The 15,361-nt window shown below is 39.7% G+C and overlaps 1 protein-coding gene across 2 annotated transcripts in view; it reads right to left on the bottom strand.

Annotated features, from left to right (window-relative positions):
* TPH2 (tryptophan hydroxylase 2) overlaps positions 1-15,361 on the bottom strand; it is a 52,115-nt gene that overhangs the window by 21,171 nt on the left and 15,583 nt on the right. For both annotated transcript variants that reach the window (XM_040553439.1, XM_040553448.1), the window contains exons 7-8: positions 13,488-13,623; positions 7,942-8,068 (exon numbers count right to left, since the gene is read on the bottom strand). In XM_040553439.1, the coding sequence (XP_040409373.1) occupies positions 7,942-8,068; positions 13,488-13,623 (263 nt within the window). The remainder of the gene's footprint in view (positions 1-7,941; positions 8,069-13,487; positions 13,624-15,361) is intronic.

The raw sequence follows: 15,361 nt of genomic DNA, 5'->3' as shown, positions 1-15,361 counted from the left end.
TGGAAATATAATCCTACAAGAAATAAAAACAAATCCAGTGTCTGGCTATAGTTTGTTATTTTATTAGAGGCTTTCTCTTCAGCATTTCTAACTGCTTAGTGCTTGATCTTCATAAACCGCATTCTGTCTAAAAGGAGTTATATTATTTCCACAACAATTTCTAATTCTTTCCCTGCTCCCAGTTAAGTCAAATTAGTCCTCTCTTGCATCTAGCTTCCTCTTTACAGGATAGGACCCAAGTACACAAACATGTTATTAAACAACATTATGCCAAGTTACTTGCGGGTACAAAATTTTGCTTGGTAGGGCAACTTGAGATCCTCTCAAAAGGCAGGTCAATCACCCAAACAACTGCTAGAATGCAGGACAGATTCATCCTGTGTACCCTCATAACAACAGATGAACTATCCTTCTTGTTCTTAATTTTGAGTAATACCATACAAAGCATGAAACGTTCCATTTCCAGATGTAGCCCATCCTGTGACCTAGCCTAGAAACTACACAAAACAGGAAGTTTGTTTATAAAATATTTTGCAAACCAATATTTTGTGCCACCCTCTACAAATCAAAAGCAAAAAATAAAAATAAATTCCAACAGCAGTGGTCCAACTCCCCACCTCTGTTGCTGTGGCTGACAACATGATTTCTCCATCATCTAAATTATTTCTCCCATCCCCTCACAGAACTTGCAGTAGCAGAAGCACCCCTTTGTGCCTTCTGCTGATCAGAAACTGTAGGAACTCACATGCTTGAATAGTGATGCTGGTTGACAGAGATGGATCCACTGATTCCTACTCCCCTCCTGCACCTGGATGCAGCCCATTTCTCTCATCCCCAAGCAGCAAACTATGTCAGCTACCAGGTCCATTTTCCTGCCATACAAAAGGTCTTTAAAATATATGGGCTCTCATTTCTATAGCAAGAACATTCAAAACTGGCTTAACTCTGTAGTGCTGCTCTTAACCAAAACTGGCATTAGGTCTGGAACTGTTCATTTACCCTGTTGCCCAGCATGATGATTGAGATACCCTCTCTCTTCCTTTTCTTTTCCGGTTCTAGCCAGAAGAGTTGAAGAGGTTCAGGGAAGAAATAGCATGCACATAGTTACAGAGCATCTTCCACATGACAAATAACTAAAACTATTGCTTTTCAATGCACATAAGGAGACAACTAAGGGAAAGTATGATGCAGTTCTGTGGAGTCATGATGGCACTGAGAAAGTGTATAGGGATGACTTGATGACTTTCTCTTCAAATATAAAACTATATGGCATCAAAAGAGCTAGTAAGAAGCAGGTTAGAAACAACTGATGGAGATAGTTTACCAGACAGTGAAGAGCTGAGTCACAGAGCTCTCTGCAGAAGGTATTGTGGGAACTGAAAATCTACATGTCTTCAAATACAGACAGCTGTCACTGAACAGATATCCATTCAAGAAAATTAAATGCACAGAAGCCACATTTGGCTTAAGAGTCTCTGACTGTCAGAAAGCTGGAAAACATTCAAAAAGAATCAGGCATGCTTGTCCCCTCCTTACCCTTTCTAAGCAGCTGCTCAGGACTGCCCTTGGGAACAAGGCACTGGCCACATGGGCTGACCAGTACAGCAGTCCTTACAGACCCAAACCTGGCAATGCTGTCCAAACCCAGGACAAAGACTTCAACAGACTGCCACAATTCCTGCAGAAAACACACAGGGGTTGCTCCTGTTTCATCAACTCTTCAAATTCTCCCTGTAGCAACTTCTCTGGAGTGCCAGCTTATTTTTATGTAGTACAGAGCCATTTGTTTTGGAGATACAAAGCTAGTTAGATATTGCTGCTGAGATTTTGTTCTTGTGCCATGAATTTCTGATGTGATGACAATGAAAATGCACTGCAAGGGAACATTGCAGTATTCTAAAATATTAAATATTGATCTCTGGAATCTACAGTTTTCCCCCTTTAATTTGGTTCTGTGATAAATGTCCTATACTATCTTTTCTGATCACCTATTTGATTACAAATGCAGACTTGACATCGTTGCTTCAATTAGTTTATCAAATAGCCCTTAAAATAAGCCCTGAAAATCTGGGGTCAAACTATTACCTGTTATTAATTCCTTCAAAATATTATGGAGAGCAAAACCTGAGATTAGGGCATGCTTTTAGAGCTGCAGTCTGTGGGCTCAGCAACACCTCACCAATCAAAGGAGAGTAATCCACCAGTACGTCAGCCTTCTCTCCTGATTCAGACAGACTTGTATGACTTTGCAACGATTAAGACCACAAGGTCTCGTCAGCATTGTCTTCTGTTTTTGTATCAGCTTCAGATTTTACATTTGAGCAATTTCCAAACATATCCACATGTAGGTGTTTTCACCTGGTCAAAGTCAGGAACAGACATAGCCCACGCCATATTCTCATACTTCTCAACTGATGAACAATATGGATGACAACATTTTCAGTCTCATGCTGTGTGGCAGGACAACGTCTAGGTGTAGTTTTCCTTCACATATATTTCAGCTTTACAATCCCAGGTTTTACATTGGGAATTGGTTCATCTTCTCTAAGTGACATGCATCCCCAATCAGAGTTGTTTCATGTCTCCCATAAGTCTGTCAAAATTTACTCAAGCAGTTTTTAAATCATATTCATCACACCCAGCTATTCATGCTGCAGCTCTTTAATTAACTACAGGTGCAGCTGGAAGCAACTCCTTCGCAAGAAATTCCATTATGCCTCCAGTGGACTTAGGGTACTCACTCTGCTCACTCCTGGCATTCGTCACACAATTATGGCATACATTTGGGATACGGAAAAAAGACCGAGTAGAGATTTGAATGTTAAACTTCAATATGCTCAGTGAATGCCATAGCTCTTGGGCTATAATAGCAGGTTTCAGTTGGCCAATACATAATTATTTTTATATGGTAGAACGGCTTCAGCAGGGGATCTGATCACAGACTAGCACAGTGGTTAGTTTGCTGCCTATCATTTTGCAAGTATAAATGAGAAACATTCAAGAAACCTTGATTTTCCAGATGCACAGTGGGAATGTTCAAAATCTCAAGTATTTTCATAGTTTTCTTCTCTGCTCCATTTGTTCATTCATGGAGGAAGGCAGTTACCCAGTTCACAAGTTGTACTTACAGCCTAACACTATCGATAGCCCCTCTGGGAAACCTAATCTGTTGTTTTGAAGATGAGAGATCACAACAGTTTGTGCTGTCTAGTATGACCACAAATGCTGCATCTACCCAAAGTTAGCGAATGCAACTCAGCCTTTATCTGCAATGCTCCCATTTCTTCCATTCTGGTCATCTCCCCCTCAGGTGAAGGGTCCAGGAAAGAAGTCTTATGAGGAGCAGCTGAGAGAACCGGGGTTGTTCAGCCTAGAGAAAAGAAGGCTCAGGGGAGACCTTATCTACAGCAAGGTGGGGATTAGACTTTTGTCCCAAGCACCAAGTGATAAGACGAGGGGAAATGCCCTCAGTTTGTGCCAGTGGAGGTTTAGGTTGGATATTAAGAGAAATTTCTTTACTGAAAGGGTTGTGCAGCATTCGAACAAGCTGCCCAGGGAAGTGGTGGAGTGACCATCCCTGAAGATCTTCAAGGTGTGTGTAAATGTACAACTTAGTAGCATGGTTTAGTGGTAGACTTTAGTACTAGGTTAGAGGTTGGACTAGATGATCTTAGAGGTCTTTTCCAACCTGAATGATTCTAAACATAATGTATAATTGTCCTGAATCATGTGCCAGTTGTTCAGTGTAGGAGAAGAACTTGAATGAAGCCAACAAAACCAGACAGCAGAGATCCTCAGGGAAGACAGGCAAGTAAGCTCACATGAATTGCCATTGACTTCTGCCAGATAGGAGGTTCTGAACTTTTTTTTTTTATCCCAGCATATGTATCTAAAATATTTTGTATGTGATTCACACACAGATAAATTAAGGTCATCAGCAGAAATACACCATTGGCCTCAGTCATTATCCAGGCAAGGTAAAACATTCAGATTCATAACAACCTTGAAATGTATTCGCAAGACCTCACCACACACAATTCCTTCAAATTAGGAAGCAATTCACTATTGTGATTTTCTGCATAAAGACTAGCACAACCAAGAGAAATTGCTTGATTTTTGCTGCCCCATGCTACAAAAATACTGGGTAAAAATATTGCTAAGAAAAATGAAAAGGCAACAATTTTTCAGTTTTGGAGAGCCGAAGGTTTAAACGTACCTTACAGTAAGAAACTATTGGGAAAAAAAAAAAAAAACTTAACTAGGGCTAATTAGTCCATAATGGACAAATACTTGGATGGAAAGATTTCACAATAAACCGCATACAAACCACAGATACTGCCCTAACCTCCTCTTCTCTGAATCACCACCAATTTGCCCCAATTTCTGAATCCCCACTCAATTTTACATACATGTCCACTACTTACTGCCTTGCAAAGGGCAACCTGAGCTATGCTGAAAGAGCTCAGCAGGAGTTGGGAGTCATTCCTGCCATCAGCAAGAGAGAGAATCCTGCTTATTGGCTTGCAGCTTTACAAAGACAGCTGCTCTCAGGCTCCCAAGTCCACAAATTACAAGATAATATTGAAATATAAACCGAGGTGTATTTTTTGCACAATTTTCCTGACAGAACCTTATATTATGTGCTGTTAAATGTGTTGTAAATGATATATTACATAAATTAGTTGAAACACCTCATGCCAAGTCCTCCCTCCAGCATATAGTTTGATAGGTAAGCAGAAAAGACAGTCTTTGTTTATTAGTACTATGTGAAAATAGAAAGACCAAGCATGCTTGAAAAATCAACTCAAAACCATTTTTTACAAAGTCACACACAGTAGCTCAAGACATTAGTTATGATGATCATAATTAGTACCCAGACATACATGGCCGATATTATATTTCCTCAACTACTAACTGTTTTGTACCACAGGAGAAGCAAAAAAAGGCATTGTGGAAATATTTTGCCTTGTTGCAGTAATCTGTCTCTCATTCACTTGTGTGTCGTTTTTTTTCTTACTCCCCTGAAACATTGTAAAGGGAACACTATCTCTCTAAAAACACTGCTAAGATGGTCTTTTTGCTCTTTCAATATGCCATTTCTCAGGGTAAGAGTGCTTAACTTTGAAAAGGAGAAGCAGCCATCTCTTCCCCCTTGCCCCAGCCTGACTACCAGACCCAAGCAGGAGGCAGAGGTACACTCACATCCCTCCCTTTTCAGCCCTCTTCCCCTGCAGCTGGCCTTCCCCTGCAGCTGGCCAGCACCTCCACAAACTCTCCCATCTAATCTGTGCCCTCAGCGGGGTTGCACAGGGGTGACTAATTGCCATTTGGCAAACCATTCTGGTCTGCCCGGGGACCAGACCCCTGCTTGCTCCCCATCCACCGTGTCAGCTCTGCAGGGACAAAACTATCGGCACGTTCCTTCGCAGCTCAGAACTGATGGCACACAAAGAGCAGATCTATCAAGGCAGATACAGGGTGGCTTTTGAGAGCAGACTGGAGCGGAAGATTAGCAAATCACCTGTAATAATTCTTCCCTTTCTGGTCTGAATTCCTAAGAGGCATTTTCCTCTCTTCCTAAGCCATTGTCCTCCCGGTAAGGGCTCAGCTGTTAATGTCACTATCTTTTGAAACAGGTCATGATAATGGCAAGCTTGCCTTGAGCATATTGCTTCGAGCTCATTAATATGCATGTTCTCCCTCCATTCATTTGTTTCTCTATTTACTTTGAAGTTGCCTAGCTGGAACCTGCGCTGGTTTTTTGTGTTAAGACTTTTGGCTGGCATTTTTCAGCTTGCTGGTTTTTGTTGGCTTTTTTTTTATATAAATCTAGGATGGAAATGGGATGGAATATTGCAAAAGTCAGTTAATAGCACATCAGGTGACATTTGGTGCACAACTAAATGCGTTTCTTGGCCTCCTCACCCTCTCTGCTGAGAGATATTCTTTCTACTTGCTCTCAAACTGACTCTGTTTACATTGCAAATTTTAGGACAAGTAATGTCTCTGTATTTGTCAAGCACCTGCCCCCAGGGAGTATAGCCCTTCATTGTGCTTCTACAAAAAATAACAACACCTGAGTTACCATAAGGCTCTTTCTAAATGCCTCTTCCACCTGAAAGAGCTATTTCCAGCATGGGAGGAGAAATCAACTTTGACTCAGATATCAAATTCTCAGTGTGATAAGGGAAAGTGACTCAGCTGTCTTCTTTTATTTTTGGCTTTGTGATTCAGGAGCAGTTCATTGTTCAGATGACACAGTCAGTCATAACTGGGAATTTCTGGGAGGGGGGAGAGTAAAAGCATTTATATAATATTCAGAGGTCATTTTGAATTAATATCTCTCCCAAACAGATTAGTCTCAACCTTGTCCTCTGCAACAGGCCCGTGCCATCTAAAGTTATTAAGGGGAGAAAGACTTGGATACACCACTTTTCTCAAAATACCTGCAGAAATAGCCAGTTAGCTAGTTTCTCTTGAGGCTGCAAGTCATGACAAGGTAAGTCTGCTTCCTACCAAGTCCCTTCCTAGCAAATTTGCATATAGACACAACTTTCATGAGTCCTCCATATGAACAACCGTTTCTTCTCAGTAGACAGCCATTAGAAAAGCAAAGAACGCATCCTGAAGCATGTGAGAGGAAACAGACAGGAGTAGGGTATCAAACCTGTATAATTAGGGAGTGAGGCTTTTCCATTAAATAAATTTGGTGGCCTCATCTGGAGGGCTACAGAAGAAAGAAAAAAAAAAAGGGGGTACAAACAAACTCCCTTTTCAGTAGATGGGACTCTAAGACAGTGCTAAGCCAGTGCATCAAAACTATGACAGTTTAACAGAGCCTTTTTTGAATCTGCTTTCAATAATGGATCCAAGTTACTTCCGACCATTAAAATCCTCACTGTGCTTCTCATGTAGGAAAGCAGTAGTACACTGGGTAAGTTTTAAGGTAACCAATTTTTCTGCTGGATCTCACAGAATTTTTCATCAGATGAAATATTTAAATATTGAGTTGTTTTCTAATGCAATAATGTTTATGAAATTATTTGCAGCATTGGTTTTAACACAATACACAAAAGCAAGCTGCACACAGCAAGTTAAAACAGGACAGCTGAACTGAGCAAGCAGTATAGCCCAGGGGTCACCAATCTATGTAATGATGCAAAGGACAGCACGTGAGCTATTTGGAAAATGGCACTGCAGTAGGGCTGACAGGCGGGCAGGAGCAGAGAGTCCTGGCAGCTTGACATAGCCCTTCAGTGCAAACCCTCACACAAGAGGCAGGAAGGTTCCAGTTGGGTGGTCATCTAACATCTTTAACATGCAGCTTCTTCTGTCCTCACTTTCTTTTGGAACATGCCTCATTTGATGAAACATAAAATCCAGCTCACAGCTACTGGCTGAGGCATTTGACCTCAGTCTAAATCTACTGCTGCACAGCCTTGGCTTCGGAACTACATGTTCTCCAATAGGAGCAGTAAAAAGGATCCAAAATCATCTCAAAATCTATCACACTACAATACAGTGAACATCTGCAAGACTGATCAGTGAGTACAGAAATAGCAGTGCTAAGAGCCAAAGTGGCCACCTGTGGAGGAACTAACTGTGTAGAGCTGAGAGCACACACCAAAATGTTTTCTCCCCCTCCCCTCTTGCAAATTACCTTGCTTACTTGTTTTCAGCACCTTAAAGCAGACAAAATCCATCTCAGCTAGCCCTTGAAATTGGATGGTTATTGCATATAAATAATAAAACTGACTACTTAAAGATGAGTGTTCAGCTTTGTTCTTATTAAAAATAATGGAAAAACACCTAAAGCTCTGTGATTGTCACATCATAGTCATCTGAAAACACAGTCAGCTCTCATAAGACAATACATGTCACTTCATCAGCCAAAAAGGAGGACAGATAAGAGGGAGCATGCCACATAATGAACTGACTCACGGTAGCTAATTTCTGAACATCTTCATCAGATGCTCCCAGTGAAGCGAGTCCTATCTCTTGCGAAAACTGGGCAAATTTGGGATCAGCAAGTAGAGGCACATGTCCCAAGAGTTCATGGCACGTATCCCTAGGGGAATAGAAATGAGAAGAGAGTCATTACAGAAATAAATTCCATAATCAATTTGACATAAACCATTTTACATGGGTCTGACCTCTACTTGAAAAGTCTTACCACAAAGCATGTTTTTACAGGCTACCTCTTCCCTCTGTATGGTTCTGTAGAAACACACAGGTTTACTTCTATTAACTGGGTTAACACCACCTGTTCCATGATTTCCCCATCATTTCCGGACTGACTGGTAGGGCATGATCACTGTTGTCTTCCAGTCTCAATTCCATGAAGAGCGAATTGCCCAGAGGAAAGCCACTTGTCTCATATGTACATTTTTCGGCAATTCTCTCCACATGAATCAAGTTCAAAATCCTACACTCTTCTTCTTCTCCATTACCCCTTCCACACCTGGGTACAGCTCCATAACCAAACATTTTGCTACTTGCCACAGGAAATTTAGGGCATTATTTACAGAAATATCTTTGTGGTTTTCATTTTGCCGTGACTTCCTCCTGAAATTAAGAAGTTGCTTTCATTATGAAGTCCAGTTCTCACCAAGCAGATTCCAGAAAAAGCAGAGAACTTGTCTTGTTTCAGAAAAAACTACTGTCCACACCTGTAAGTGCATTATTAGTCACAACAAAGTACAAATATAAGTCTAAAAAAAAACCTAACCAAACAAACAAAAGTGCACATGCATCATCTACAAAAGCTCTCAAACAATTCTGAAAGTTTTGGTGCATTTGTTCACAGAAAATAATGGAGTTGGTAATAAAGTTCACTTTAAAAATCGGATCTGACATTTCCTTTGCTTTTGTCTCTTCAAAGACACTTCTCTTTTTTTTTTTAAGCTGTAAACAAATGTTTTAAAGGCAGGGAGAAAACATCAAGCTTTCTGCCTTCTATCCAAAATCATCCAATTTGTCTTTTATAAACTATTTTTGTTCTAAAAGACATAGAACCTGACACTTCAGATAAATCATAAACAGAAAAACAACCCTCTATATAATTTAAAGCCTCCTATTCTTACTCACTACTCTTTACCATGAAGCCTGTGCCAACTGTGCCTAGGTAGGTAATGGTTTCTGAATGCATGCAAATGAACATTAGCATTTTGGCACTCCTAGTTTGCCTCACCAAAAGCTGATCAAATATGGTTCCAGTATCATAAGGTTACTTGAAAGTCCCTCTTCTCAGCCCAGCTGGCCTCACTGAGAGATGCTTGCCAACATTTCCTTATGCTACCTTCCTACTTTTTGGTGAGACAGGCACAGCTCAGAAGTTGCGCATGACAAGTTGGAGCCAAGCTTGCATTCAGGTAATTCACTCAACCATCTAGAAGAATTTCCAAATCTCACTTATCTTCTTTCCTAGACATACATATTTCCCAAAGAAGGGTGGAGGTAAGAGGATGCTCATGACACACAATGCAACAAACACGTTCCACAGATGTTACCTGGAGATTCAGTTGCAGCAATATAGACTGAGTGCTCAAATTTATTGTGTGCCAATATAGTTATGCTGTGTTCTATGAAGTTCTGATACGTACAGGCGGCCAGGAACAGCATCAAACTTGCATAAGGAAAATTGCCTCCCCCACCCCATCCACTGCCTGGGAAAGCTTGCCCTTCCTTTAAGATCTTCCTTCCTTGTTCCTACATCACTGCATGTCCTTCAAGAGCCTGGGAAATTCACAACTTCTCCTTATTTGTATTTATTCAAAACCAGCTGGCAAGAAGGCTTTTTTTTGTTGTTGTTTTAATCATCTCCTCACCCCTTCGATTGGCGATGCTCTGAGACTTACAAGATCAACATTTCCTACCATAGGAGCTGTAGCTTAGATAACCCAGCTTTCCTCACTGGAGCTCAGATATGAAAAATTGGCTTGCTCTGCATGGTATCATCTCTCTGTTCAGGAGATGGTTTGCATCACTTGAGTGGATAATCATCAAAGGTTAATGACCCTTCTTTATTAATTCAGTTCTAGTCACAACAATTTCTTGTCATCTCCTGCAAGATTTAGCTCACTACAACACAAAGGACTGCAGGGAAATAGAGTTTGCAGTCTGATGGATGCACCCAGAGAACTCCCAGCACCAAGCAATTCTCTGGAGGAACCCGATTCCTCTAACCATCACCTTCAATACTGAAAAGGGCCACAAAGCCCATTCTCCGCAAGTCCAGAGCCCTACCTCCACCTCCCATCTTCAATGAAATCTACACTGATTGCTAAATACTTCACCGGTCCAGACATATTTAAGGCGACTTCATATCAGTAGATCAAATAAAAGCAAAGAAGATAGAGTGGGACTGGCTTCAAGCTTCTGGCTTCAGGTAAGTGCCCTTGGCTCCAGGCAGCCTTCCACAGCTGCATCACTACTACTGGCTCCTGAGTGAGTGCCTACATCCCTGTTTTCCTGTGCTGAAGTTGCAGCTCCCAGAAACAAGTAAGCAAAGATGTGTTATTCCCCGATCAGCACTGGGGCACAGGCTCTTTGTGTCACTTCCATCCTTGCACACAAAATGAGAACAAAGGCCAGCCCTACTAACTCGGCTCTCCTGGAAAGGAAAAGAGGATGAGAAGGCAGAAAATATTTCTCTTATGCCTTTAGCTTGTAGATTTTTCCTTTAAAACTGTGCAAAGTATTTTGAATAGGTAATTATAAAGAAGTGACCTTGAAACATAAAGTGTATGAACAGCAACCACAAAAATAAAATAAAATAAAATAAAATACACCACAGCTTCCAGGCAGAACCATGAACCGGCATTTGGGATTGGCATTGGAGTCCCTTCGATTTCTGTGCCGGTCTGGTCCTTTATAGATAGTCTAAACAATATAACTCTTTGCTTAACTACCAAGTCTTGATTCTTTTGTTTTGTTTTATTCAGAAAATAATTAAGTTCCTTTAATTTATTCACACACATTGCTCAGAGAAAATAAGATTTTCGTAATGCACTTTTCACAGCAAAAGATTTTTCTTGGACTAAATTAGTTAGCTGAGCAGAGGAAATCTATATAGCTCTGTGAATGTAGTAGGAACATAATGAAACTCAGAAAGAAATGTTTTAAAATGCATATAGTAGTGATACAGATCAAACCAAATGAACTTTCTAATTTGTATCTAGCTCTATAGCCTGGGTGTTAAATCTGATGGAAAGCCCACTGAAGTCAAAAGTAGTCTTTTTACCAGGTTTATATCACTGAAATGCAACATTCACCAAGCCATGGACCTGCAGCAAACCTCATTATGGCCCCATATATCAGCTAGCAGATCTCAGGGCATTGCAGCTGCTGTGGAAGATGAAGAGCTGTCCCTGCTCAAGTCCATTTAGTTTTGCCATTGATTTCAACAAAGCCAGGATTCAACTCCTACATTTCTGGTAACACCTACTCTATGCTCTATTTTATGAAAAAATCACATACAATTTTAAAGGGATTTTCAAAATTTTACAGTAGAGTTCCTCATAGTCAGTGCACATTATTTCATTTATGTGGTTTCTGAACAAGCAGACCTGCAGGAAGAAAGCAGCATAATTAGGGCATGACAACTGCATTCCTCTGTTAGTCATAGTTAGAGTTGTTAAGATCAAAAACTGAATTTTTAAGCTTAGTCCGAATAGAAAACAAAAATATTAATTCTAATTGAACTAGTATTACCAGACAGTGACTTCCCAGACACCATGATCAGAAAGGTTACAGAAAGTAGCTGCAGTTACTACTAAGGATCAGCCATGATATACTGCATAATTCTGAACATAAGCAGCATCCTGGAGACTACAGAGGACACAAATATACAAATCAATGAACCAGAGAACATCAGTAAAAATACAGGCACACTTAATTGCTTTCTGAAAGATGTTCCTTCCTTGGTTCCTGTTGGAGTTATGTATTTAAATCCCCTACCAACAGACAAAAATATACTCCTAGTTTTAAGTTAATAATGTCGTCGTTCACCTGCTATGTATCAGCAGGTGTTGCAAACTGAGACATTGGCTTCCCACAGGAGAGAAAATAATTGGTGCAAAGCCTGGTATTTCCTAAGTATATATTTTTATTTTTTAAAATATCTACAGATATTCTCAGACCAGAAGAGATCCAGCACCATACATCCAAGCCTTTCTTTCAGGACTTAACATTGTAGTAACTTCCCTAAAACTTGCAGAGATTAAAGTTCTAATTGCAGAGATTACGGTAGCAAGTGCATTCCTTCAGTGACTACCACCTCTTTCTCAATGGAAAACAGACACAAAACTAGCCTCACAGCATTTTAGCAAATGCTTTGCCCTGTTCACATGCTGAGGAAAAGAGTAGGTAGATGCGCGTATAACAGCACCACCTGCTGACTCCGGTCAGAATAATGTTAGAGCACTTACAAATCCAGGTTAATGTGCAGTTCCATTAATCCTTTTATATCCAAAAATATTATTCCATGGTTTCAGCAGTCTATTCATGAAATCAAAGTTAGGCATGGGTCCAAATGTTTACAGAACTGGAGCTGAATACATATACATGAACCTTTTGTGTAAATTTTGGCAAAAATAAAATACACCAAAATAGTACAAGCTGAGTAAACAATGATGTAGTTTCGTGGTAGCTGTCTGATAACTGATTCACTGCATAAATGCCATTCCTGTGGTTTACAAGATCAGCAGCTGCCTTTGTTGAAACTACCTCCATATTACCTGACATGAATTGTTCTGTTATTACTGCACAGAGCACAACATATATAATACAAGACAAGAACTATAATCCCTTTGATCTGTTTTCCCCCCTCCATTTTTCACCAAGAGATCAAATGCCAAAATATTTCCTCCAAACTCACAGTACTCTGTTTTCAAAAAGCCACTATGCTGTCCCATGAAAGTCATAATTAAAGGCTCTCTTATTTCTATTATGTTCTCTGTAAAAGGCTTCATATCTAATATCCTTACTGGGTGAGAGAACTGTGCCTCGTGACTTGCTGGTGTTGTATCATAGGCAAGAGATGAAGTTTGGCTGTGGAGTCTGGCCCAAAAGAGACCAATGGGGATACAAGAAGATCAAATTATAATTCTGAAAGTGATTGTTTCCAAGGGATTTGGTGCTTTTCTTTCAAACTTCCTTCCTTAATTGTCCACCAGAAAATTGAAGACCTTTTTTTTCAAAATATTTAGTTGAAAACTTATATTTTCCACTGCAAAATAATTCAGGCAGATATTTTTGACCCAGCAGCTAAATAACACAGCTATTTAAGACCCTTGTAAAAAGTCCAAGAAAAAATTCCTAATTAAATTCTGATTCCCCTAAGTGAAGTGTTTTGTCATTGACAGTGTAATTACATTTCTACATTTGCAGCAAGATTCCACTTTTCAACCTTGGCAACTTCAATTGGGTCTTTTAAAAATTTTGTGAGCATTTTTTTTCCAATCGCTAAAGCAAATGTAGCAACTTACGGTTCTGGTGTGTAGAGAGGATCTGAGCCATGTCGTATATACTGAGTACAGTGAAAGACTCTGTATGCTAAGCCAGCTAAAAAATCTCGGGGAGAGAGGTATCCAGCAACTGGTCTCACTGTGAAGCCAGACCTTTCTGAAATGAAGGAGATAATAAAAGACCATATTATATATCACTACATCAATTTCTGAAGACAAGTAATGGCCTGCAGTTAATTACCAGAAGCATGACATGGAGAATATTGGCTGAAGATCACCGTATATAATTTTCACCTATTAAGTACAAGAACTATTTTGCATTACTAGCATATGTTTTACGAAAACAGCACGAGGTACTTCAAAGTTTGTTTAAATAACTTTGTATAGAAAAGAAGGTAAGGTACCATAAGGGACGTTCTCAAATCACAAAGCATCTGATTTTTACATCTGGTAGCAAAACAGGAGAGAAGTATCCAGAACAGAGGATGACTTCCGTAAATGTATTAAAAACTAACAATGCAAAACAGGATTAAACCAAACCTGTCCTTATTTTTACAGATAAAATACTGCCTTTCAAAGTTGAGGTCCTCATTTGAATATTTAAGAAAGTGTTCCTTCATCAGGTAAGTCCCAGTAGGGAATTACTTCAGACTCTGTAACTTTGCAAAGGACATTTCTCTCCCAGATTCATTCTTTATTCTTTCCAAGCATTTACAGGAGAAAAACTGTTTCAAGTTTTTCTTCAGCAGACATTACTGTTGTTCTATTTAGTCTGAAAACATTTCTGAAAGAAGTGTGAGTTTTTGAGTTTCCAGTTATGGAAAAAGAACCTCTAGACTTTAGCATCGTTCCTTAGAAATCATAGAGCAGTACATGACAGATCCAGAAGGACACAACAAAATCCAAAGACCAGTAAGTACATTATTAGTAAATGCAGGTGTTCACAAACAAGAGTTAAGGATGAAACAGGGACGAGGGAAAGTAAGCCTTCTATTATAAATGTTACATTTCTCTTAGTTAAAAGTTTGCTATGCACATTTGGGACAAAATAGGTGGTGTTTTTTTTTTTCTTCCTTCCCCCTCCATAGCCCTTAACAGCACATAATATTTTTTCTGAACATATATCTTTGTGATATTTTAATTCCTGAGCAAGAGGATTAAGGAATAAGTATATGTGTCTGGAGGAATCCCTGGGGAGAAGAGAAAATCTTAACTGGATTCTTTGGCGGCTTTTCCTCTAGAGTTAAAAGTAACAGTCTACCACTTCTCATTCCACACAGGATACATTTCCTTACAGATAAGATAGCAGAGTATTTTCAAACTCTACTGTGTAATGCTCTGATCCCTTAAAAATAACATGAAAGAAGTAGCATATCACTCATGGAGTCCCACTGAGTTTTTTCAACATCCAAATGTAGTGACCAGCTTCATGAGGTTTTGGGCTTTCAGAAAAGCCTCATATTCCTCAGGCTGTACATCAACATGCCAAACCTGCTCTCCGCTTTGAATTCAGTTATCTTGACAATTATTTTATTTATGTATTTATTTAAAACTGCCTGTATGTTTGGGGGATGCATGCTGTGGTCATCAGGACACCTACCCTGTGGTAATCAGAACAGCAGAACTAACTCAGCTTTCTTTTCATCATACTGAAGGGCTTTTCTCCCTGTGCAAGATAGCATCAACGTGATACATGATTAGTTGTTTAATTCATCTCAGCTTCATACCTGCAAATACATACAACTGTCTTCACTCAGCAAATTCTCTCCCATGGAGAACATCAAACACAGAATGATACTCCAGCCTAAACCAAAGTTGGCTGACAGTACTGGGAGCCTTTTCATTCAATGTGCTTTGTATTACACACTAACAGAAAAAAAGCGTTTTTATGAAAC

This window comes from Cygnus olor, chromosome 1 (assembly GCF_009769625.2).
Source record: "Cygnus olor isolate bCygOlo1 chromosome 1, bCygOlo1.pri.v2, whole genome shotgun sequence".
Classification (NCBI taxonomy): Eukaryota; Metazoa; Chordata; class Aves; order Anseriformes; family Anatidae; genus Cygnus; species Cygnus olor.
Note: the sequence above shows the minus strand (reverse complement) of the source record. Positions and strands in the feature narration are given on the sequence as shown.